At 63.3% G+C, this 22,021-nt stretch overlaps 1 protein-coding gene across 30 annotated transcripts in view; it reads left to right on the top strand.

The window, feature by feature from the left end:
• Window positions 1-3,081: 3,081 nt before the first annotated feature.
• The window catches only part of FBRSL1 (fibrosin like 1), a 96,922-nt gene continuing 77,982 nt past the window's right edge, over window positions 3,082-22,021 (top strand). For all 30 annotated transcript variants that reach the window (XM_028830225.2, XM_028830232.2, XM_028830229.2 and 27 more), the window contains exons 1-2: window positions 3,082-3,796; window positions 21,214-21,411. In XM_028830225.2, coding sequence (XP_028686058.2) covers window positions 3,506-3,796; window positions 21,214-21,411 — 489 coding nt within the window. In that variant the 5' untranslated portion in view covers window positions 3,082-3,505. The remainder of the gene's footprint in view (window positions 3,797-21,213; window positions 21,412-22,021) is intronic.

The raw sequence follows: 22,021 nt of genomic DNA on the forward strand, positions 1-22,021 counted from the left end.
CAAGAAGTCAGTGGGAGTGGTGGGGGGGCTCGTGGTGCAAGCTCTGCCCAGGGCCCTGGCAAGCCCCGGGGAGGTTCGGAGTCCTGGGTGGGATGTCTGGTCACTGCGATGCGTGCTCCTGGAGACACACAGCCCGGTCCACAGGCAGGCAAATACGCATCTGTCAGAAACCACCCCCAGCCCGGCCTCCCTCCCAAGGGCTTCCCATCCAGCACGTAGCCCAGCTGCTTTCTCCTGGAAGGGAAGGTTCCCAGAGCAAGCCCTCTCTGGGGAGCACCTGAGCCCAGAACTCCAGAGATGGCAGCTGGTCCCTGGTTGGCCATCTGAACACCTGGAAATGGATCAAAGGAGAGAAGGCACCTGGGGACGCCTCCCCCAGGACAGCCAGGGAAACCCAGGGAGAGTCCAAAAAGGAAGCCCCTGAGGAGGTCTACAGAGCCCCTGCCCTTCACTGGGGTCACACATCTGAACGTCTTCAGAGACCAGATAAAGAAACAGCGTATTTCTATAATCAGAAACTTCCGGCTGGGCGTGGTGGTTCATGCCTGTAATCCCAGCACTTTGGGAAGCTGAGGCGGGCAGATCACCTGAGGTCAGGAGTTTGAGACCAGCCTGGCCAACATGGCGAAACCCTGTCTCTACTAAAAATACAAAAAAAATTAGTCAGACGTGGTGGCACGGGCCTGTAGTCCCAGGCACTCAGGAGGCTGAGACATGAGAATGGCTTGAACCCGGGAGGTGGAGGTTGCAGTGAGCCGAGATCACGCCACTGCACTCTAGTCTGGGTGACAGAGTGAGAACCTGTCTCAAAAAAAAAAAAAAAAAGAAACTTCAAAACCAGAACCTCAGACCTTCCCAAGCAATTGTTCTGGGGAAATGGGGTGCCCACAGGATGCCCCCTGCAGTCTGACTGACCTCTGGGCCCAGCCTGGGGTGGGGTGGCCTCTGGGAGCCTCAGGAGCAGGTGAGGACTCCCAGGCTGCTCAGGAAGGGGTCTGTATCTAAACAAGAGCCTGAAATGCCATCTGGGTGACCCTCGCCCACATTTCCTGGCCTTCTGTCCAGGGAGGGGAATTCGGGAGCAGGCGTGCATGGAGAAACTGCTCCCGGTCCGCTTCTGTCTTCCTAATGAGGCTTTTAAAAATCAAAAGGGAGGATGCTGGAGGGTGAAACCACGGTTTAACAAAACCCGGAATGGGAAGAGGGGGAGGCGGGCCCTGTCCCCACCCTGGGGAGGCTTTGACGGGGAACCAGAGAGCGGCCTGGGTGGACAGGAGGAGGCTGGGTGAACAGGAAGTCCCCCCACACCAGTGAGCTACTTTCCCGACTGCCTCAGCCCAGCAAACAGCCCGTGATGCCCGGACCACACCCTTCCTGCCCCGCACAAAAGGCCGCCAGTCGCCTCTCCCAGAGGCATGGTAATGTGGACCCCGCAGAGTAGGCAGGGACCCCTTCCCACTAAGGGCAACCGAGGGCACCCTCCCTTCCGCCCTCCAGCAAACCACCATTCTCCTCCGAGGGCCTGTGCAGGGCTGTGGCCCCGACCTGAAGCAGAGTCCCCATGACTGCGTAGGGCTCGAAGTGGCCACTCCTCGGGGAGGCCCTCTGGACCAACCAATGCCCACTCTCTGTGACACCTCCCAGTTCGATTTTCTTTTTTTTTCTTTTTTTTTTTTTTGAGACGGAGTCTCGCGCTGTCACCCAGGCTGGAGTGCAGTGGCCGGATCTCAGCTCACTGCAAGCTCCGCCTCCCGGGTTCACGCCATTCTCCTGCCTCCGCCTCCCGAGTAGCTGGGACTACAGGCGTCCGCCACCTCGGCCGGCTAGTTTTTTGTATTTTTTAGTAGAGACGGGGTTTCACCGTGTTAACCAGGATGGTCTCGATCTCCTGACCTCGTGATCCGCCCGTCTCGGCCTCCCAAAGTGCTGGGATTACAGGCTTGAGCCACCGCGCCCGGCCCGATTTTCTTAAGATTATCCCTGGCTGATATTCTACTTGGCCCTGTGTTCAGGGTCTCTCTCCCACTTCTAAGAGGGTCATCTGTCTCAGCCGCTGCGGGGTCACCAACAGCGCCTGGACACAGGAGGCATCCGGCGAATACGCGCTGCGTGAATCAATGACTCCAGTGCCCACGCGCAAGGGGCCCCGGGGCTCAGGAAACCCGACCGGGCAGGCCCCTCCGAGCTCGGCCTGTCCTGGGGGTGGAGGAGGAAGTTGGCCCCGCGCCTGCCTCGCAACCGCAGCCGCCCCCGTGCGCTTCCTGCCCGCGCCGCCCTCCGCACTGCGCTCCGTGCCAGGCAGCAGCCCCCGCCCCGCTGAGCGCGTTCCCCGGGGTCTCGGTGGCTGGAGTTGCTTTCTTGTGGGACTTGGGGGCACGTGGCGCGGGGCGGGGACGCGGGCAGACCCCTCCCGCATCCTAGGAAGCCCGGGCGGGTCCGCAGGGGCGCGGGGAGGGGGCACTGCCTGGCCGAGGACCCTCCCCCGGTCCTCCTCGCCCTTTCCCCGTCCCTTCCACGCTAGCCGAGGGCAGGACTTCGGTTCCGCAGGACCGGAGGCTCCTCGCCCTCCTCGGAAGCCGCCCGCGGCCGAGGACCCCCGCCCCGCAGAGGAGGCTGGCGCTGCCCCCGCCTCCCGCTTGGAGAGTACCGCCCGCAGGTGCCCGCGGAGGGGCTGGAGGGGCCGTGGACGCCCAGCGCCCACCCCTGAAGGAGCTGCGCCGACCACCGCGGGCTGCAGGAGAGGTCGGGGCGCCGGGGCGGGGCGCGGCTAGGGGGCCAGACCGAAGGGCGGGCACCTGCAGGCGGGGCGGGGCCTGAATGAACTAGCGCGGCCGGCCGGGGCGGGGCCGGGGTCTGCGTGAGCGGGTCGAGGAGGGGGCGGAGCCTGCGGGGCGGGTAGGGGCGGGGCCAGTGTGAAGGGGGCGGGAAGTGGCGGAGCCTCGTGAGCGGGGCAGGCCGCGTGAACGTGAAGGGGGCGGAGCCTGTGTGAGCGGGGCGTGGTCGGGGCGTGGTCGGGGCGGGGCGCGCGGGCGCCCGCGGCGGCCCTCACTTCCTCTGGCGAGCGCAGCCGGGCGGAAGTGCGTCAGTTGTTATCTGTTCGGGGCGCCGCCGCCGCCGCCTCACGAGCCCGGTGCCCAGGAACCCGGCCGCCTGCCCGCCTGCCGCCCGCCGCGCCCGCCCGGCCCCGCCCGCTCGGCTCGATAGCCGCGCCGCGCGCATGGGGCGCGCCCCCGGGGGGGCGGCCGAGGGCCGCTGAGCGCCGGGCCCGCCCCCGCCGATGCGCCCAACCGCCCGCGCCGGGGGTCCCAGGCCGCGCCGGGCCCGGGGCTGAGCCGCCCCCCGCGCCCGGCATGCCCGGCCCGGCCCGCCGCCCGCCGCCGCCCAGGCCCCGAGCCCGCGCGGCGCACACTCAGTCCGGCGGCGCCGCGTAGCCGAGGGAGCCCGCCTGCTGCGAGCCAGGCGCGGGGCGTCAAGGTCACCGGCCCGACGGGGCGCACGCGCCGCCATGGAGGCCAAGGTCCGCCCGAGCCGGCGCTCGCGCGCGCAGCGGGACCGTGGCCGGCGCCGGGAGGCCGCCCGCGACGCCCGCGCCCAGAGCCCGTCGTCGGGCGACGAGCCCGAGTCCAGCCCCGGCAAGGAGAACGCGGGCCTCCGCGGCGCGCCCCCCCGAGGCGCCGCCCCCGCGCCCCGCGCAGCGCGTCCCCCGCGCCGCCGCCGCCGAGAGTCCAGCTCCCAGGAGGAGGAGGTCATCGACGGCTTCGCCATCGCCAGCTTCAGCACCCTGGAGGCCCTAGAGGTAGGTGGACGGGCACAGCTTCGCCCGCGTCGGGGCGAGAACGGGGCCCGGAGTTGACGCGTTGGGCGGTCCCGGGACCCCTGGACTTGTGACCGCCCGCGCCGTGGGCACCCCTGAGGGAAGCCCCGGCCACTCGGCCCCCGTTCCAGGGACCCTGGGTGCTGACCGCTCTCCCAGACCGTCGCATCTGGAAGACACAGCAGCGTTGGGTGGGTTTAGGGACGTTTTGAATTTCAGAGGCAAAGAAATCCACGCTTAGAAATCGTGGGCTGTCTGACAGCACCGTCGGCCTTTTATCAGTTGTGTTTCTGTTGCCAGCGTATCGCTCTGCTTGGTTCAGGACGTGCTAGGGAGCAGTGCTGGATCTTAGGGAGGTGGTGATAAAATGGATACTCCGCGGGCCATCCCGTTCCCCCCTCCCTTCGAGGGCTCTGCTGAGAAGAGGAGAAGGAGGGTTAATCCCAAGACCCCTCTTGGTGACTGTTGCTTGCTGCATGGTTAATAGGTTGGCAAAAAATACTGCTTGTCTGGCTGATGGACAATATTTGCTGAGCAAATATTGCCCCTCTTGCGTGAACCCAGCTGAGCAGCGAAGGAAATTAAATGCTGTCCCAGAGTTGGGGCGGGCACTGTCTCCCCAGGACTGGCCTGGGCAGGAATGCTAGCCAGGTGCCCTCCACCAGGGCAGAGACCCCCTCAGCGAGGTGTGTCTCGTGTGGCACTTACTTTGGGGGACCCTCATCTGCTGGACTTTGATTCCCAGAATCACCCTATTTTCAACCCCTCTCACTTTTCCAGGGGCTTGGGAGCCCATGGCCTGAGATCCCCCTGTCTCGGAAGCTGAGCTTTGGGAAAAGGGGAGATGGCTACTGCAGGCCCCTGAGGCAGCAAGTCCTCTTCAAGTTCTCATCCAAACTCTCCAAACTAGAGAGCCTTGGGTCAGGGCTGGTGTCCAGGGAAGTGGCCCCAGAACAGGTGCCGCTTCATGTCCCGAGTGCACGGGCAGAGCTGGGGCTTCGTGTCCCGAGTGCACGGCAGAGCTGGGGCTCCTGTGGGCCCAGGACGCAGGGGTGGTGCTAGGCCCATCACACAGCCTGGCCATCCTCTGTCGTGCACACTGGGTGACTCCAGGGCTGGCACACGCCATGCTCTGTGCTGGGACGGGGTGGCCCTGGGGCTGTCTTCTGCTCTCTCAGTGGTGATAATGACATGGACTGCATGTGTACTGGGCACGTACTGCAAGCCAGGCCCTGCGCTCGGCTCCTGCACTGCGGCTGAGACCGCGACGATGCCCACCTTCCGGAGCCGTCACTGCCCGCCCGCACCTCCTGGGTCCCTAACCGCAGCCTCCTTGCTGCTCCAAGCGGGTCAGCCCTTGTACCCTGCTGTTCTCTGCCTGCTTGATGTTTGGTGCCTTTGTGTCTCTGCAAAAATGTCACCTCGGACTCCTCTGAAGTGGTGCCCCCCACCCCCGTCAATGTTGCCCACCTTCTTCCTGTCATCCGCGCTCTGCGAAGCTGTTTTAGGATGTCTTTGCTCTCCATGTTTGTCTCCCGCAAGAACTTGTAAACTGAAGGAGAGCAGACACTGTCCTCTGTGTCTCCTATGGGGTCTGGTGCTGGGAAGAGCTCGGCGTGTAGAAAGTGCCTGGGAGACCCAGGGCCAATCCCAGGCCCATGTGCTTTGCCCGCAGTGGCTCTGACTGGCTGTCCACCTGCTCCAGCAGGGTCACGTGCCGCCGCCTGCAGGCAGTGGGTTCAGTGGGTTTTGGTGACTTCGACTTAGACCAGCGGTCCCCCAGGTCATAGTGAGACAAGTCTGTTTCTGCGTGGCATTAACACAGCCACGGCACCCCGGGGTGGTTTCATGCCCCTTCCTCTGCCCTTCGGAGCCTGCCTGGGAAAGTACGGGGCTTCTGCACAAGTCATAACCTCATGATCGTCCCACACGTGTCTCTTGGTTGACCACATTTTTTGTCAAAGTGTAGTGGTTTTTCCCCAAAGTTCAGATAAATCATAATCATATAAATAGTAATGACTGATTAAGTAAGTATTCTCTCCACCTGAGCTGCCCTTCACAGGCATCAACTCGTTTACTCCTGGAGGAGCAGCCTGCCCTCGGCTCTGCCTCCTTCTCTCACAGTCTCTCTGTCCCCACCCACGTCTTGGGGGATCTTCCTACTCTGGGATGCTGGAGGATGGGACACTCAGGAGTCGGAGGAAGCCCTTGTAACCCCAGAGGCTGGCTCGTGCCCGCGGGACACTGCAGTGATGTAAACAACCAAACACAAGTGTAGACTTGCCGGGGAGGTGTAGCCTGCCTGCGGGAGTCCTGTTACCTCCTCCCAGACCCCACATGTGCTGGGACCAACTCCCAGCCCCGGCCCCTGGGGCAGGCCCCCCACTCACAGCCCCTTCTTCCCCCAGGCAGACCACCCTCCCTGCCTGTCTCAACAGGGCCCCCTCACCCTGTGCCTGGGGCAGGTCTCTGTACCTCTTTTGTGCCCCATGCAGGTCCCTGCCCCTTTTCTGTGCCCTGGATGGGACACATAGGTCGTTCTGTGCCCGAGGCAGGCCCCCACACCCGTTCTGTGCCCTGGGCAAGCCCCCGCCCCCTTTCTGTACCCTGGGTGGGACACACAGGCCATTCTGTGCCCGAGGCAGGCCCCCCACACCCGTTCTGTGCCCTGGACAAGCCCCTGCCCCCTTTCTGTACCCTGGGTGGGACACAGGCCATTCTGTGCCCGGGGCAGGCCCCCACCACCTGCACGTTTATATGTGCTCCTGTAGCGGAGGAGGAGTCCCCCCTTGTCCTGTCCCTGTGTCTGTATGTGTTGTGAACACAGCAGGCACTCCCTAAATGTTGGCGGTGGTGGTTGTGGGCTGAGGAGGGCCAGGGTCTGGCCTGGCTCAGGGTGTGCTTGCAGCCCTGGAGACAGCATTAATGATTAACGGAGGATGGAGACAGGAGCCCTGTGGCAGGGCTGAGGACCTGCAGAGGGGCGTGCTGGACTGGGTGTGCTGGGGTGGGTGGGGCGGTATGGCTGACCTGAGCCAGCCGTCTTGATTTTCTACTCTCAAACCAGGGGCAGTGGTTTGTGGGGACAGGAGGCCTGAGGAAGCCCTGCTGGCCTCTCCCTTGCTCTTGCTCTGACCGGGGACTCTGGGTGCTTGGGAATATGGCTCTTGCTGTCCCTTTTGTATCCTGTGACGGCTCTGTTCCCTGGTTGTACTGACCAGAGGACACAGGAAGCCCCCTGCCCTTGAGGCAGTGCTGTGACCGTACGTGCCCGGTCAGTGCTGCTGTTCTCTGCCTTGGGTCCTCCCAAGAAGGCTGGGGTCTGAGAGGTGTATCCAGGGCTGCGTCAGACCGCGTCTTCCCAGATAGCAAAGGCCATCCTTATCTGGCCTCAGGCCACAGAACAGGTTGTGCTGGTCCCTATATCTCCCGGGAGATAGGCCAGGCCCGCTTAGCCCAGTGGGCTGCACCGCCCATTCCCGCATGCTGGCCACACAACCCCAGCGACGCTGGCCACGGTGCTCTGGGCTGGGCCTGGGCCACAGCGAGGTGGCAGAGTGCCCGGGAGTACATTGGCCACCAGCTTCAGGCGGACACCACCATTCTGGTTTGGTGTCTGTGAGTTTTTGTTGATTTGTATTTTTCAAACAACAAATCACTTTCACCTGGTGACTTTCACCTGGTTCACACATCAAGCTCCGTAAGAAGGTGTGTGCTGAAGCTTGAGCTGTTCCCTGACTGGCAGACGGCTACTCAGAAGGTCCACGTGTGTCCTGGGAATAAAGGCGGAAGGAAAGCACCCAGCATCCCAGCTTGGTGGCCAGCGGCCTCCTCTAACGACTGTGCTTCCACATTCTCTGCTCAGCATAAACCACAGGACATCACCCAAAACGCTGCTGAACCTGCCGCTGCTGAACCATGCACAGACAGGCGGGAAACTTGTGCTCGAGAAACCCCAGGCTACTGATTGTGTGCGGCCCCCGGCCTCCCAGGGCTGTCCATGGGCGAGCTGTGACCCCTGCTGAAAATGGCCCAGAACGCTGGTGGGCTTAGGGTGTGAGCCTGGAGCCAGTGGGCCTTGGCCAAGGGGAGGGTACAGGTTTTTGGACACAGCCCGTGGTGGGGAATGTGAGAGTGTGAGGGACTGGCCCAGGCACCTTCCTGCCCTGCCCTGCATCCTGGAGGCTGAGCCAGGTGGTCTGTCTGTGAATCCCTAGTGGGCCTGGTGGGCTTCACAGAGTGACCAGGATTCCAGGAGCAAAGGCCCAGGCATAGAATCTGGGCTGGCTCTTGGCTGCTTGGGGCCGGAAGTATGACCTGGCCATGTTGGGGCTGGGCCCGGCCCGCCGAGCACTGCATGTGGGGCCTGACAGTGTCACTTGGACCTCCGGGCACCGCTGAGACCACACTGTTGGTGGTGCCAGTGGGGGCTGAGTTTGTGCCGGGGGCGCTGTGAGTCCACACCTGGCTCAACTCTCAGACAGATGAGGGTGGGGCTGAGACCGCAGACATTTGGGCTCAGTGAGGAGAGCCAGGGAGAGGGCAGGCTTCGGCCCAGGGAACTCCTTGTGGCTGCTTCCTGGTCTCCAGGTGGGGAAACTGAGGCCCAGCGAGAGGAAGTGCTTTACCCACAGCCATGGGGCAGGGGTGCGGAGCTGAGCCAGGGCCCGCCCTGTGACAGTGAGGGGCTGCCTGGAAGCTGTGTGGATTCCTGTTCCTCCCAGAGAGTCTCACAGCCGTGGGCAGGGGCTGCTCCCTCAGGGGAGGTGGACGCAGGGGCCATGAAAACAGTCACTGGCCCCTCGGTCCACGTGGGTGCCCACCACCTGTCCAGGCCCTGTCTGGGGGCCAGCAGCTCCCCAGGCCCTGCCATGGCTGTAGCGTGGCCTGCACCTGGCCGCTTTGGCTCTGAGAAGGGTTCTGCGTCCTTTGTGGCTCTGCCCCTCGCGGGCCCTGCCTGGTGGTTTGCTGGCCTCGGGGTCAGGGCTGTTACAGTAGGATGGTCCCCGGCCCTCTTCCCCATCCCCTCCCGCCTGGATCCCCTCCCGCCTGGCTGCTTGGCCCTGTCACTTCTTGGCTCAGGTTTCCAAGGCCTTCCCGTCCTTGCTGTGGCTACGCCGCGTGCCTGTGCATCTGCACGTGCTGCGCACCTTTGCGGTCGGGGTCTCCCAGGGGTCCCTGTGACTCACTGCACAGTCCTCCAGCAGGGAGCCAGACCCACACCAGACCCGGGCTGGCCCCACCCCCTCTTTCCCGGACTAGACTCTCATGCCCCAGCTGCACCAGCTGCCCCAGCTGTCCTGACGGGAGATCTGTCCCCAGATGTCCCCCATCTCCTGCCTTTGTGGGATTGCTTCTCTAGAGAAAGAGAAGTGCCCTGAACTGGCCCTGCTGTCTGTGGGTGGCAGTTTTAAGGCTCCTGATGGTCGTGAGGGCCTGTTCCCTGCCGAGGGGCCCGTGTTGGGTATTTACCCGGGCTTGTGTTTTTGTCACTCTGGAAGCCTCGTTTTGCTGTGTTTTCTGGCTGGTTGTTGCTGTTTGTCTAAGAAAACTTTTTCCCACCTGGCATCTCTACCTGGGCACTTTGTTGGATTCTCTCGTCAGCACAGACAGTTTCTAGGGGACTCTTGGGGGGTTCCCATAGGCCCTGCTGGCATCTGCACATGGCTGTGACGTTGCTGCTTCCCCGCATCTGTGTTGCGGGACTCTTCGCACCTTACTGCATTTGTGTGTCCGGAGCGTGAGGATTGGTGTTGCTGTTTGCGGGTATCTGTGTCCCTCCCTCCTTCCCCGTTTCCCGGCATTCTGATGGGCGCCCTGTGTTTTGCGGGATGCGTCTCTGGTCCAGCATCAGGTAGGGATGGCCCTGCTCACCCAGCTTATGCCGCCTCCCTGCGCTTTCTTCCCAGGCCCCACGGCACCCGTGCTGCTGCTGTCGGTCTGTCCTTGAACTCCGGACGTGGCCCTGGTGTCTCCTGTGTTGGTGGAGTCTCATTTTGGGTTGCTTTGCCGATGGTTCGGAGTTTTGCCGCCCTGTTTCTAGTAGAGTTACTTCCGCTGGTTCTGCATTTTGGTTAGGAACTTTTCATCTTTTTCTGTAACGACAAAATGGCATAAGAATTAACCGCTTTCTCAGCACCTGGACAGAACATTTGGGTCCCAGTACTCCAGCCCATTTAATGGTGACCAGTTAGAGACCCTAAGTCAGCATGGTTTGGGGTGGGGACACGGGTAATGAGGGAGGGGCCACGGGACCACCTCATTAGAAGTGGAGGCTGGGGGAGAGGAGCCCGGGGTGCCCTGGCCAGGTCAGGAGGGCCTTCTAAGTAGGAGGACCACAGAGCTGGGCCAGGGTCCCGGGGCGGACCCAGCCTGGCTGCTCTGAGTCAGAGGCAGCCACAGGAGGAGGCCAGCCCACCTGAGTCCCCAGGAGCCCCCTGAGTCCTGCAGGAGGAGCCCAGCCCACCTGAGCCTCTAGGAGTCTGAGTGACCCCTGTGTCCCAGACTGTCCTCTCCCTCCGGGCTCCCCCTCCATACTCCCCTACCCAGATGGCACCAGGACCCCCTCTGGCCTCAGCTCCTGCATATTTCAGGAGCCCACAGGCGTGACCACCCTTCAGTGCCCCAGCCTCCTGCCCCTGTCAAGATGAGCTCAGTGAGTGGCCCCAGGCTAGAATCCAGGCTCTGGGCCTCGGGACCCCTGGGGCACCACCTTACCCCTGCTGAGGCAGTCCCGGGCTGGGGATCTAACCCTTCTCAGTGGCCCAGGGTCAGGCCCTGACTGCCCCTACGTGGCCCATGACAAAGCCATTTGTCCCTAAACAAGGGTCAGCATGTAAGCAGCCCCCAGGTCTCTGAGGGAGGGCCAGGGCTTGTAGCATGCGATGTGTGTGTTTGTGCCCTGCATGTGCCTCCCCGAGAAACCCCTCGGGCCTGATGTCCTCCCCGGCCCCACCCCAGGAGCATGTGGCATCTAGAGTGGTCGTGTGGCAGCAGCTGGGAGGCCTGTCGCTGAGCCTGGCCTGCACTCCCTGGGAGAGCTGGCCCACAGGGCCTCTGGGGAGGGTGCCTGCTGTTTCTTTGGGAACCTGGGGAGGTGGCCGGTGGGGAGAGCTGGCCATCCAGATCTGTCAAGCCCCACAGCTGCGTGCCCCCATGGGTGTGGGTCCCTCTCCGGGCCCCGCGCTCACGGTGAGGCCTGTGCGGGGGGGCACGGGGCCGGGGGCTGTGTCAGGATGTGACAGCAGTCAGAGTGTTCCAGTGGGGAGGCCTGCAGGACCCACAGGCCCCCAGCCACCCTCGCAGAGGCTCCACAGCGGCCACCTGCCTGTCAGACACCTTCTGGCCAATCTCTGGAGGTCCCAGCTGGAGGCTGAGCTACAGGCTGTCCAGGACTGCAGCAGAGTGGATCTGTGGCTGCCCACCCCTCCCGGCCCCTAGCCCTCCACTCTTGTCCTTCTCCAGACCCTCCAGGGAAATGAAGAGGATGGACCATCCCCACACACATGTCCTGGTCTGCCCCTACCAACCCCATGTGGGGATGTGGGTTGTGGAAGTCTGGGGTCTCCTGCTGTACAGCCTGGAATGTCCAGATCCCGTGGGAGCTGTGAGAGGTGCCGGGGCTCCTCGAGGCGCTACTGCACAGGGCCCCCCATCCTGGTCAGCAGGGTGGCCCTGGGTGGGACTTGGCTGTGCCCCTCCCTGGGTGGGCTTTGCAGAGCTGGGTGGGGCTGTGCTTGGATGGACACCGACCTGTTCTGGGGGAGGGAGGCTGGAAGCTGAAGAACCATCAGGTGTTGGTGTCCCTGTGGGCCAGGACAGCTGGAGGTGCAGCTGCGGCTACCCTGTGTGATGGATGGAAACTGAGGCTTGGCCATGGTACTCACCCCACTGTGGGCTGGGCAGAGAGGCCGACAACCCCAGCCAGGTCCTGTGGCCACCTGCTCATGCTCCCGTCCGCTCAGCAGGCTTCCTCCACCCTCACCGCGGCAGGCTGGGCCCCTTCTGCCTGTGTATGTGACCAAGGGTACCTGCCACCTCTGCTGTCCCCCGGGATAGTGCTCTGTGCTCTGTAAGGCCTCCAGGAGCCTGGGTGGCCAAACTGGTCCCTGGGACTGGTGGGCCTCATCCGGCCTCGGCAGCTGCCCCGCCCATTCCAGACCTCTGCCCAGGTCTTGCTGCTGCACAGTGGAGCCTCCAGGGCCAGCCCAGCAGAGTGGTGCTGGGCAGCAGTGGTGCTGGACCTCTGGGAAAGGCCAGGTGAGCTGCTGGCCAGCAGGGAAGAATTCTGAGCTGTTTTGCTTTCCCTGACGGACTCTACAAGCGTTTATTGAGCCCTGGCTGTGTGCCAGGCCCTGGGCCAGCCCCCAAGATACACCCACAGGCCCCGTTGCCACTGAGTATTGGGATGGCAGTAAAGAGGCTGTCGTTGGAGTCACAGAGGAGACCGTGAGGGCTTCTGGGGAGGAGTGCAGGTGTGAGGGGCAGCACCGAGGGAGGAGTGCAGGTGTGACGGGCAGCATCGAGGGAGGAGTGCAGGTGTGAGGGGCAGCACTGTGGCATGGCGGTTCCTGAGATCCTGTCAGGAAGGGCACGGGTGGCAGGTGGTACTGGTTTGGGGTGCCTGTGGCAGGCTGTCTGGAGACGGCTGGGGGCTGTGGCTGGGGGACTGCAGGGCTAGGGGTGGGGCACTGCGCAGTACCTAAACTCCGTGAGATCAGGGCAAATGGGGCACTTGGTTCCACGTACCTGTAGAGGACGACAGGCGCCCTGAGGAGTGTGAGGGACAGAACAGCCACCGAGCCCCAACTCTCTTGGCGCAGCAGAGCTGTGCTGATCTGGTTTGTGTAGAAAGCTAGCCTGTGGGGTGGATGGGGTTCCCCAGAGCTGTGCTGATCTGGTTTGTGTAGACAGCTGGCCTGTGGGGTGGATGGGGTTCCCCAGAGCTGTGCTGGCGTCAGAGAGCAGGCTGGGTGGGCTGCTGGTCCCTCTGCAGCCCAGACAGGCGTTGAAGTCTCCATGCCCGTCTTCTCAGCCCACGTGTGTACCATGTGTGTGCACCCAGGACCCTCTGGCCAGAATCCGTGGTGTCTGGCTCAGGAGGCACAGGCACTGCCCTTTGGACTCTGCAGGAGCCATCAAGTGTCTGGGGCTGGGAGCTGCACGCTGTGACCCCGCCCCACTGAGACCAGAGGGGCGCCTGCCCAGTCTGTGGCCACCACCTTCCCTCTGTTGAGAACTTGGTCCTGGCTGGGCGGCTGTAGGTAGCAGAATAACTGAGTGTGTCCCAGGCTTATGCACGGCCCCACCACCAAGCCTTGCTACTGAGCGGTGGTGACAGTGATGGAAAGGGCAGCAGTGCCCCAGCTCCAGGCTCAGGCACAGCTCCAGGACTTCGTGTGCGTCACGCCCACTCCCCTCGGCAGCCCCCATGGCGGGTGCTGTGCGGTCCCCATGCTACAGATGAGGAACCTGAGGCACAGCCATGCAGTCACTTCCTGCATCTACACTGCTGGCGAGTGGCTGAGCAGGATCAGAACTCAGGCATGGGCTGGAGGCTGGGGCTCCCCCTCTCTGGCCTGGGCCCATGGGGCCGGCCTCTCTGCTCCCTGTCCTCTGTCCCCTGTAGGGCCCTGGTCCTGCTGTGTGTCCAGACTGGCCTCCAGGGAGTCCTGGCCCTGTGGCTGTCCCCTGTCCTGGTCCCTCCACCCACCCAGTCTACAGTTTTCTAAATCAGACATCGTCTAACTGCTTCACTGCCTGGGAGCCCAGAGCCCTGCAGACTCCGTCCAGCCCGGGACGGCCTGTTGACACTCTTACAGGGAGTCCAGGCCCTGCAGACTCTGTCCAGCCTGGAAGAGCCTGTTTGTGCCCTCACAGGGAGCCCAGGCCCTGCCACAACCCCACCCTCACTAACCTGTCCTGCTGTGGCATCCCCCACAGCCCTTGGCGCCTGCCCCAGTTGCTGCTGCTCATACCACAGCAGGCCTCTGGCTGTCCTCGGCCAGACCCTAATCCCATGCCCCACTTACCTGCCTGCTACACCCTGTCCTATGGCCGGCATGGCTGTGTGCCTCTCCCCAGGGACCGTGTGGCTGGGAGCCGGTCGGGGAAAGAGCCCAAGGGGCCTGCAGCGACTGCCCAGGGAGGTGGACCGTGATGTGGACCAGGCCCCCGACGTGGACTGGACTGGGTGGGGGCTATATTGGTTCCCCTATGACTCTCCTCCCCTAGACCCTGAGGTCAGAAGTGGGTTGGCCTCTCAGACCTGTTCATTCTTGGGGCTCAGCCCCTACCAGCCCCCAGCCCTGGGGGTCGTGAGTTCTGTGGGCGCAGCTGGACTGGAATCCCGGGATAAAGGTGGGGCCGAGCAGCGGCTGCCCCTGTGGTCCTCGTACCCCAGGCCTGTGGCTTTAGCGACACCTGGCTGGCGTGGGCCCGGGCCGCCCCCCCGTGGCTGAGGAAGAGGCTCTGTGTGTCCCAGGCTGCTGCGTGGGATCGCCTGTGGCAGCTGCCAGCAAGGGTGAGTGGCTGGGGGAGGGGCTCCCAGGGCCAGGAGCCTCAGAGACCAGTGTGGGCTGACAAAGCCCAGCCCCGGTGGTTGGTGCACTAGGTGCCCTTGCTGCTGTCGTGAGTTCACAGGGGCCAGAGTGAGCCACAGAAATGAAGCCTGAGCCTGCCTTCTGCTCGGGGCCAAGGCCTTGGACAGGAGTGAGAGAGGCTGCTGTGAGCAAATGCACGGCCCATTCCTGTGCAGGGGCCGGGACAGGGGTCTCTGGAGAGGTTGGGGCCCCAGCAGTGGACTCCTCGTCATCCCAGCAGTGGTGGCCACACAGCAGGGCCCAGCATGCAGGACGGCCCTGGAGCAGGACACCCAAGCTGGTGGCTCCTCCCCTTCCTTCGGCTGGCTGCCCAGACGTCAGCTCACAGGGTCCTGCCCTGCATCCCCTCTTTGGGGACAGCCTCACCTGCCCGGTGTCTCCATCTCCTGGCTCCTTTCTGTTCTCTTCATCTAAATCTAAATCCAAAAGATCTCCCTTTCTTTTTATTCTTTTCGTTGTGAGGAAGTCCGTGTGTACAGAGAGTGCACGGACGGGATGTATGTTCGTTTTGAAGTGTTGACCTCCCAGGTCTGAGTGACGCGTCCCTCTCAGTGTGTTGACCACCATCCTGATGTGTCCTCATGCCCCAACCTGCGGCAGCCCCCCAGGTTCTTAGGGACAGAGGAGTCAGCTGCCTGCTTTCCCCCGCTGCCAGCATTGGTGTGGGCTGTCCCTCCAGGGGGCCTTTCTAAAATCCTTGTCAGACCCCACTGGTGGCCGGGACAGGCTCCAGCCCTTCGTCACCTCCCTCCTGGCAAACTGCCACCCTGGGCCATCTCCCTGGTGCTGCCTCAGCCCTCCATACCCGGCTCTCCATGCCTGGCCCTCATGGCCACCCAGAGGAATCCTGCAGAAGGCCTTTGGTTTGAAGGGCGAGGCTGCAGGCCACAGCCAGGTGTGATCCATGGCCTTCCAGTAAATTGGAGCTGGTGGGAGGAATGCATCAGTGAGGCTCCGAGTTCACAGCGGGACTGACCTCCAGGCGTGGCACGTGACAGTGGCCTGCTGGTTGGGCTGGTCAGAGGGTAACTGGGCAACCTCGTTCACTCTCCAGGCTCAGCCCCTATCAGACGGTTCTCCAGGCGTGGCTGGACTGGAACCCTGGGATAAAACCAGGGCCAAACAGTGGCTCCACTGTGGTCCCCACACCAGCCTGCCCCTCACACCATCCCCCACTTCCCTGCTTCAGGCCTCACGCCCACTATCCCCATGCACGGAATGGGCTGTGCATTTGCTCATGGCAGCCCTTCTTACTCCTGTCCAAAGCCCTGGGCCCCGAGCGGAAGGCAGGCTCAGGCTTCATTTCCGTAGCCCACTCTGGCCCTGTGAACTCACAACAGCAGCGAGGGCACCTAGCGCACCAACAACTGGGGCTGGGCTTTGTCAGCCCACACTGGTCTCTGAGGCTTCTGGCCCTGGACCAGAGGACCCCTCCTATTCTCTCCCACTTCTGTCCCCACCCCCTCGTGTCTACTTGCCATGCACCCTGCATTCACACCTGTCCTGGCACCACTCCATCTCAGGCAGCACTGCTGTTCTCCCTGGCACCGTCACCAATGGCCTGGGTCTCCGACTTGTCTCCAGGTAGCTCTTCCCGGCCCACACAGGGCCAGGCCACAGCCTCCACAGCTCCCAAGGAGTGGGGTGCAGCAGTAACGGCCAAGCTGGGCCTCACAGCGCCCCGCCTCCCCCCCCCCCCCCCGGGAGCCCTGACCCTGCCTCCCTGCCCCTAGAGTGCAACCACGTGCGCTCACTGGGTGTTCGGGAATCTCAGCCGTCCCTGAGAGGCAGCAGCCACCATGCTTGTGGCGGTCCTGCAGGGGCAGCCCAGCTCCCAGCTGCTGGTCCCTTGCTAGGCGAGAGCCGCAAGCCCGCAGGACCACATCCTGGAGGCCATGGGAGCAGCTGGGCACAACCTGGAGGCCTCTGGAACAACTGAGGTGTCAGTGAGGCTTGCTGGGCAGTCCCCGTGGGTGCTCGATGTGGGGTCCCCATGAGAAAAAACCGGCCAAGGTGACATTGGGACACCCTGGGCAGGGGGGAGACGTGGGGGCTGTCGCCCACTGGGTGGGTGTGAGCCAAGGGAGAGAGAGGTCATGGTGGGAAAGGGTCCCATTCCCACCTTTGCAGCTGGAGGGGTGATAGACCCAGTCCCCACACGGGGCTGTGAGTGGGGCTCCCTGTAGGGTCTCCTGTGTCAGCTTCTGTTCAGCTTTTGACCCCAAGGCAGAGGGGATGGCGGGGCACAGGCCGCCACAGGACCTGGGTATGGGAGGCAGCCGTGCCAGCTGGGCGCTGAGCGGACGCTCAGGTGCTCTGCAGAGAGAGCTGTGGGGTTTGCGCCCAGACTGAACACAATTGAGAGGCAGAGGCTCTGGGCTTTGGGCCTGAGCTCTTGGAATGACAGAGACAGACCTGACGAAGGTGTGAGCCAACAAGGTTCTGGGAGCCAAGCAGCTGCATCCTTCCTCAGCCTCCTGCCCCCAGTGGAGAGCAGCTTCCGACCCATCCGAGAAGATCCCCGGGGGCTCCCTCCCCATGGAGAGCAGCTTCCGTCCCATCCGAGAAGATCCCTGGGGGTTCCAGGCCTGGCTTTGCCTGGGGGAACGTGGTCATCACTCTGGGTGGGAAGCAGAGGGGCCTGCCAGGGAGGTGAGGTCTTGGGTAGGCGGTTCTCCAGAGCCTCCTGCCTGGTGACAAGGAGGGGAGAGGCCCCTGCTGTGGTTTCAGGAGCAGGGCGTGGCCACCTGGCTGCAGGGGGTAGGCCAAGCCTGGGCGGGAACAGGCAGCCCCGTCCCCAAGAGGGGGCAGCAGTGCTCTGTGTGTGCTGGGGTAGAATTATTTTATCTCTGTTTGCGTCATTGTAGTGTAGTTAGGAATGTTGATGGTGCTGTATAGTAATGACATTAAGAGAGCCAAAAGTAGTCGCATAGAATTGCTACAGGAGAATCTGTCTAGCAGTGTCACATAAGCCTGCGCCCAGCCCTGGTGGTCCTCCCGGGAGGGGAGCAGGGAGGTCTGGGGCCCTAGCCACTACTGGGGGTACTGGAAGCCACTGCAGGGAGGGCCCCCACCGCGCTTTCCTGGAGGGCCCCTGTGTGGTGCCACGTGTGCTGACCCCGGTGTGCACTGCAGACCTGTGGGGGGGTTCAGGGCCTCCACTGCCTCAGCCTAGCAGGGGTTCCTGCAGCTGGGACAGTGGCCTGAGGCGGCCGGCTGGCACCTCAGAGCTGGGCTGGGTGGGCAGGGGTTCCTGCAGCTGGGACAGTGGCCTGAGGCGGCCGGCTGGCACCTCAGAGCTGGGCTGGGTGGTGGGTGGTGCTGGGGACACAGCTCCTGAAGCCTTTCCAGGTCTCTCGTCTGTGTCTTCATTCCACACTGGGGTGGTCACTGCGGCCAGCACGTGGGGTCCTGTGTGTGTGGATTAGATAATCAGGGCCCAGGCCCGGTGCGGTGGTGGCTCACACCTGTCATCCCAGCACTCTGGGAGGCTGAGGCGGGCAGATCACCTGAGGTCAGGAGATCGACACCAGCCTGGCCACGTGGTGAAATCCCATCTCTACTAAAAACACAAAAAAATTAGCTACACATGGTGACCTGTAATCCCAGCTACTCAGGAGGCTGAGGCAGGAGAATTGCTTGAACCTGGGAGGCAGAGGTTGCAGTGAGCCAAGATCATGCCACTGCACTCCAGCCTGGGCAACACAATGAGTCGCCGTCTCAAAAACAAACAAACAAGAAGATAAGCAGGGCCTGACCCACCACTTAGCAGAGTGCCTGGCACAGCCTCACTGCGGAGAACACGACGAAGTGGGTGAGCGCGTGGCTGCTGCTGGTCTCCCTGGCTCCGTGCAGGGTCCCTACCCAGAGCTCATGTCACTTCCCGGTGCGAACCTTCTGGGCCTTTCTTCCGTGGAGCCCAGGCACCTTGGCGTGGTGGTTGGCGCCACCCATGGGGGTGGGGCCGTTGCCCAGTTTACAAATGAGGACCCTGGGGCTGCCCAGGGCACGCACTGTCCCTCAGTCCCTGGGGACTGCCCCCCATCTGGCCTGGACTCCTGTCCCAGCCCCACCCCCACCCGTGGTCTGCCCCAAGGGGGACTCCGGTCCTCACAGGAGCGGGGGTGGCCACGCTGCTGCCTGTCATGGTGGCCTTGGACGGGACGCTGTATGGTGTCCGAGCTGTACCACCAATCCCTCAGGTGTATGTGCAGTGACTGAGCCACTGGGCAGAGTGGGGTGTCAGGTGCAGTGGTGGGGCTGGCAAGGGTCCCTGCCTGGGCCTCCTTGGTCATGCCTCTCTCAGCAGCTGGGCAGGGCAGGGCAGTGCTGTGGCATTGCTGTGGGGCCTCTGAAACCTGCCAGGCGCAGCCCACAGGGCCGGCCTCACCCTGGAAAGCCCCGGAGTGGCCAGGAGAGGGGCCAGCCGCATGGCTATCCCAGGCCTGGGTACCTTTCCCACTGTCTCAGGGCAGCAGGCAGAGCACTGGCTCACACCTCAGGAGTAGAGTCCTGGGACAGCCCTCCCAGAGCTTCCTGGGAATGGCCTCCGTTCTCTGCAGTGAGCGTGGCTGCAGCGCTGGCTGGGGGTTTGTGGGCACAGGGGCTGCGCCTAGAGCCGGAGACGTCGGAGGCCTCTCCTGCCCGGTGTGGGCACCCACTCCTGTGCTGTCTGTTCTCTAGAATGTTCACTCAGCAGCGCTTGTGAGCCCTGCCTGGGGCTAAGCAGGGGGCAGGACAGATGGACGTTCTGGTGCGCGTCAAACGGGACAGGAAACTCACTGCCTTGTGCTGGGTGTGGGGCCGGGGCCGGGAGGGAGCTGGAGGGTGGGTCTGTGGACGGGAGGAGGGGCAGGCAGGAATCTTTATATTTTTTTGAAAGCAAAGTAACACTAAAGCAGGTTTACAGAAAATGTGGTAAATGTAAACAATTTGCCCTTGACACATGCATCCTTCTGGGCAGCTGTGAACACTGGCGATGGAGAGAGGTGTGGAGCGGGCCTGGGGGAGCATCTGTGCCCTGAGGGCACCACTCGGTTGTGCCTTCTCATATCTGCCCTTTGCCTGTCTCCTCTGACTCTTTGCCCATTAGAAAGACAAATCCTAGCTCAGCGGTGCCCTGCATGGCAGGCTGCCCTTGCAGGTTTCATAGTTACTGTGAAAGGTAACACCTTGATTTGTTCCTACTTTTGATCCAGCGCTGTGAACAGCCGTTCTCTCGGCTGCAGCCTTTGATTTGTCCGGGCTTAGACCCTCAGAGCTCAGTGGGACTGGGATTGGATCCACAGCTGCCTGGGACGGGCAGCCCTGACGGATCCTGGGTGGATGAGCAGGAACTCTCGAGACCACGGGCTCTCGGGCTTGAACAGGCCGCTCACAGCAGGGCTGTGGGCCTTGAGTGGTGGCTCTGCAGAGAGCACATGGCAGGAGCTGGGTCTTGGGGAGACAAGGAGGCTTCCTGGAGCCGGAAACAGAGGAGCTGGAGTGACAGGATCAGCCCTCATGGGCAGGGGGCCTGGAAACGCTGCTGGGCCTCTCAGGGCCTCCAGCTCAGACTGGTGGGGGTGGTGCTTGTGTCATGGGGAGGGCTCCCAGCCGGGGAGGGCGTGGCCGGCAACACCATGGCTGTGTCCCTGTCATCTGTCCTTACTGGAGGGACAGCCAAGGTCCTTCTCCCCAGGGACGCCGTGGCTCTACGCGGGGGCGGGTCCTCCTCCCCAGGGACGCCGTGGCCCTCTGTGGGGGTGGGTCCTCCCCGGGGACACTGTGGCCCTCCTTGGGGGCGGGTCCTCCCCAGTGACTTCCCAGGGTCCTTGGCAGCAGCTCTGACGTGGGTCCTGTCCTGGGCTTCACTGCTGCTGTTTTTCTCACAGCCGTGCTCTCCCCGAGAGGATTCTATCCTTTCGTGGATGCTTGTCGCTGGCCAGCAGGCTCCTCTGTATCCTAGACTTGATGCACCGTGTATGTCTGCGCCAGCCCTAGTGCTAGGAGCTGAGCCAGCATACAGAAGATGCTTACTAGTGGTTTACTAGTAAGTGTAAACCACTAGTAAGTGTAAGTGTAAACCACTAGTAAGAGTGTGGGGGTGGGGACCCCAGAACCTGGGGTTGCCCGATGTCCACCGGCAGGGCGGGAGCTGGAGTGTCCTGGGGCTGTCCACAGGCTAGTTGGTGCTCTGAAGGAGTTGACATGGGACGAGAGGGACCAGGGGAGGCCAGCAGGTTTACAGGGGACCTGGGGGTGTCCCCAGGGTCTGATAGCCCAACGGTGAGCCCTGGGAAGCATCTCTGTCCCAAATCCACAGACCCATCTGGGAGCACTGGCCAGACCCCCTCAGGCCCTCTGGAATACAGTGTCACCTGGGGAAGCACTTCCCGTGGGCTGTCGCCTGGAGGAGCACTTCTTGTGGGGCCTGGGTGTCCCCTGGAGAGGCTCCTGTGGTCCCTGGCCCCCACTGCAGGGCACTCACTCAGTGTTGAAAGACAGCCCTGGTCTCAGCAGGGCTCAGAGGGGGCAGTCCTGGGCAGCCCTGGGCTGGCCTCCTGTGAAACTTACTGGAGATTCCCTGCTGGGCTAAGCTTTGTCGGGCCCCTTTGCTGGCTGAGCCCTGGGAAACTCCCACCCCGGTCCCACTTCGGCATCTCACCTGCCGTCTTCCGTCACCTCAGAGATGCCCTTCCCAAGTCTGGAGGCTCCTTCCCCTGAGAGCTGCTGAGGTGGGTGCTGTCCCAGGTGCTGTCCTGGGCCCAAGGCCCTGGGGTCCCGCCAATTAACTGGCGTTTCCCTGTCTCCCTGCAGAAGGATATGGCCCTGAAGCCACATGAGCGGAAGGAGAAGTGGGAGCGTCGCCTCATCAAGAAGCCCCGGGAGTCGGAAACCTGCCCCCCTGCGGAGCCGAGTGAGAACAGGCGGCCCCTGGAGGCAGGCAGCCCCGGGCAGGACCTCGAGCCCGCCTGCGATGGGGCGAGGAAGGTCCCACTGCAACCCTCCAAGCAGGTGAGCAGGTCCCTCCCCGACCGGGAGCTCTGCGTCGGGTCAGTGCTCACCGCCCCGGGGCCACGCCAGCACCTGGACACCACCCCATGTGGCCCCCGGGCCTGCCTGGCAGCGCGTCCATCGTTGTCAGGCTTGGGGTGCAGGACACGTGGACAGGGCTGGGCTGAGCAGAGGCAGGAGCCCGCTGGGTCACGGAGGGGTCGTGACGTGCCTAGGGCCACAGCAGGAGAGGTGCCTATCTGGGGCAGCAAGGCGCGCGTGCCGGGCTGGGGCGCCAAACTGATAGGCCGGCCCCGTTTCCCTGCCGTGTCCATCAGGCTCCGCCGACTAGAGGTGTCCAGCGTGTCTATAAGGAGGGGTCCAGGCGCATTGCCGAGGGCTGTCCTGTCCACACGCAGCGCCATCTGCTCACGTGTGCGGCGTGGGGAGGGGAACGCTTGGTCCCGGCGGTGGCTGCAGGCACGTGACTGTGGTCAGTGGTCAGGTGCGTGGCCCAGCTGGGAACAGGGCTCTGCCTGCCCTGCCCAGGGGCCTCCTGCCCAGGAGGGGCTGTCAGAGCAGGTGGGGGCTTCCCTGGCGCGTGGGGCTCTGTCCTGGGTGCGGCTCAGCC

The sequence above is a fragment of the Macaca mulatta genome, chromosome 11 (assembly GCF_049350105.2).
Source record: "Macaca mulatta isolate MMU2019108-1 chromosome 11, T2T-MMU8v2.0, whole genome shotgun sequence".
NCBI classification, from domain to species: Eukaryota; Metazoa; Chordata; class Mammalia; order Primates; family Cercopithecidae; genus Macaca; species Macaca mulatta.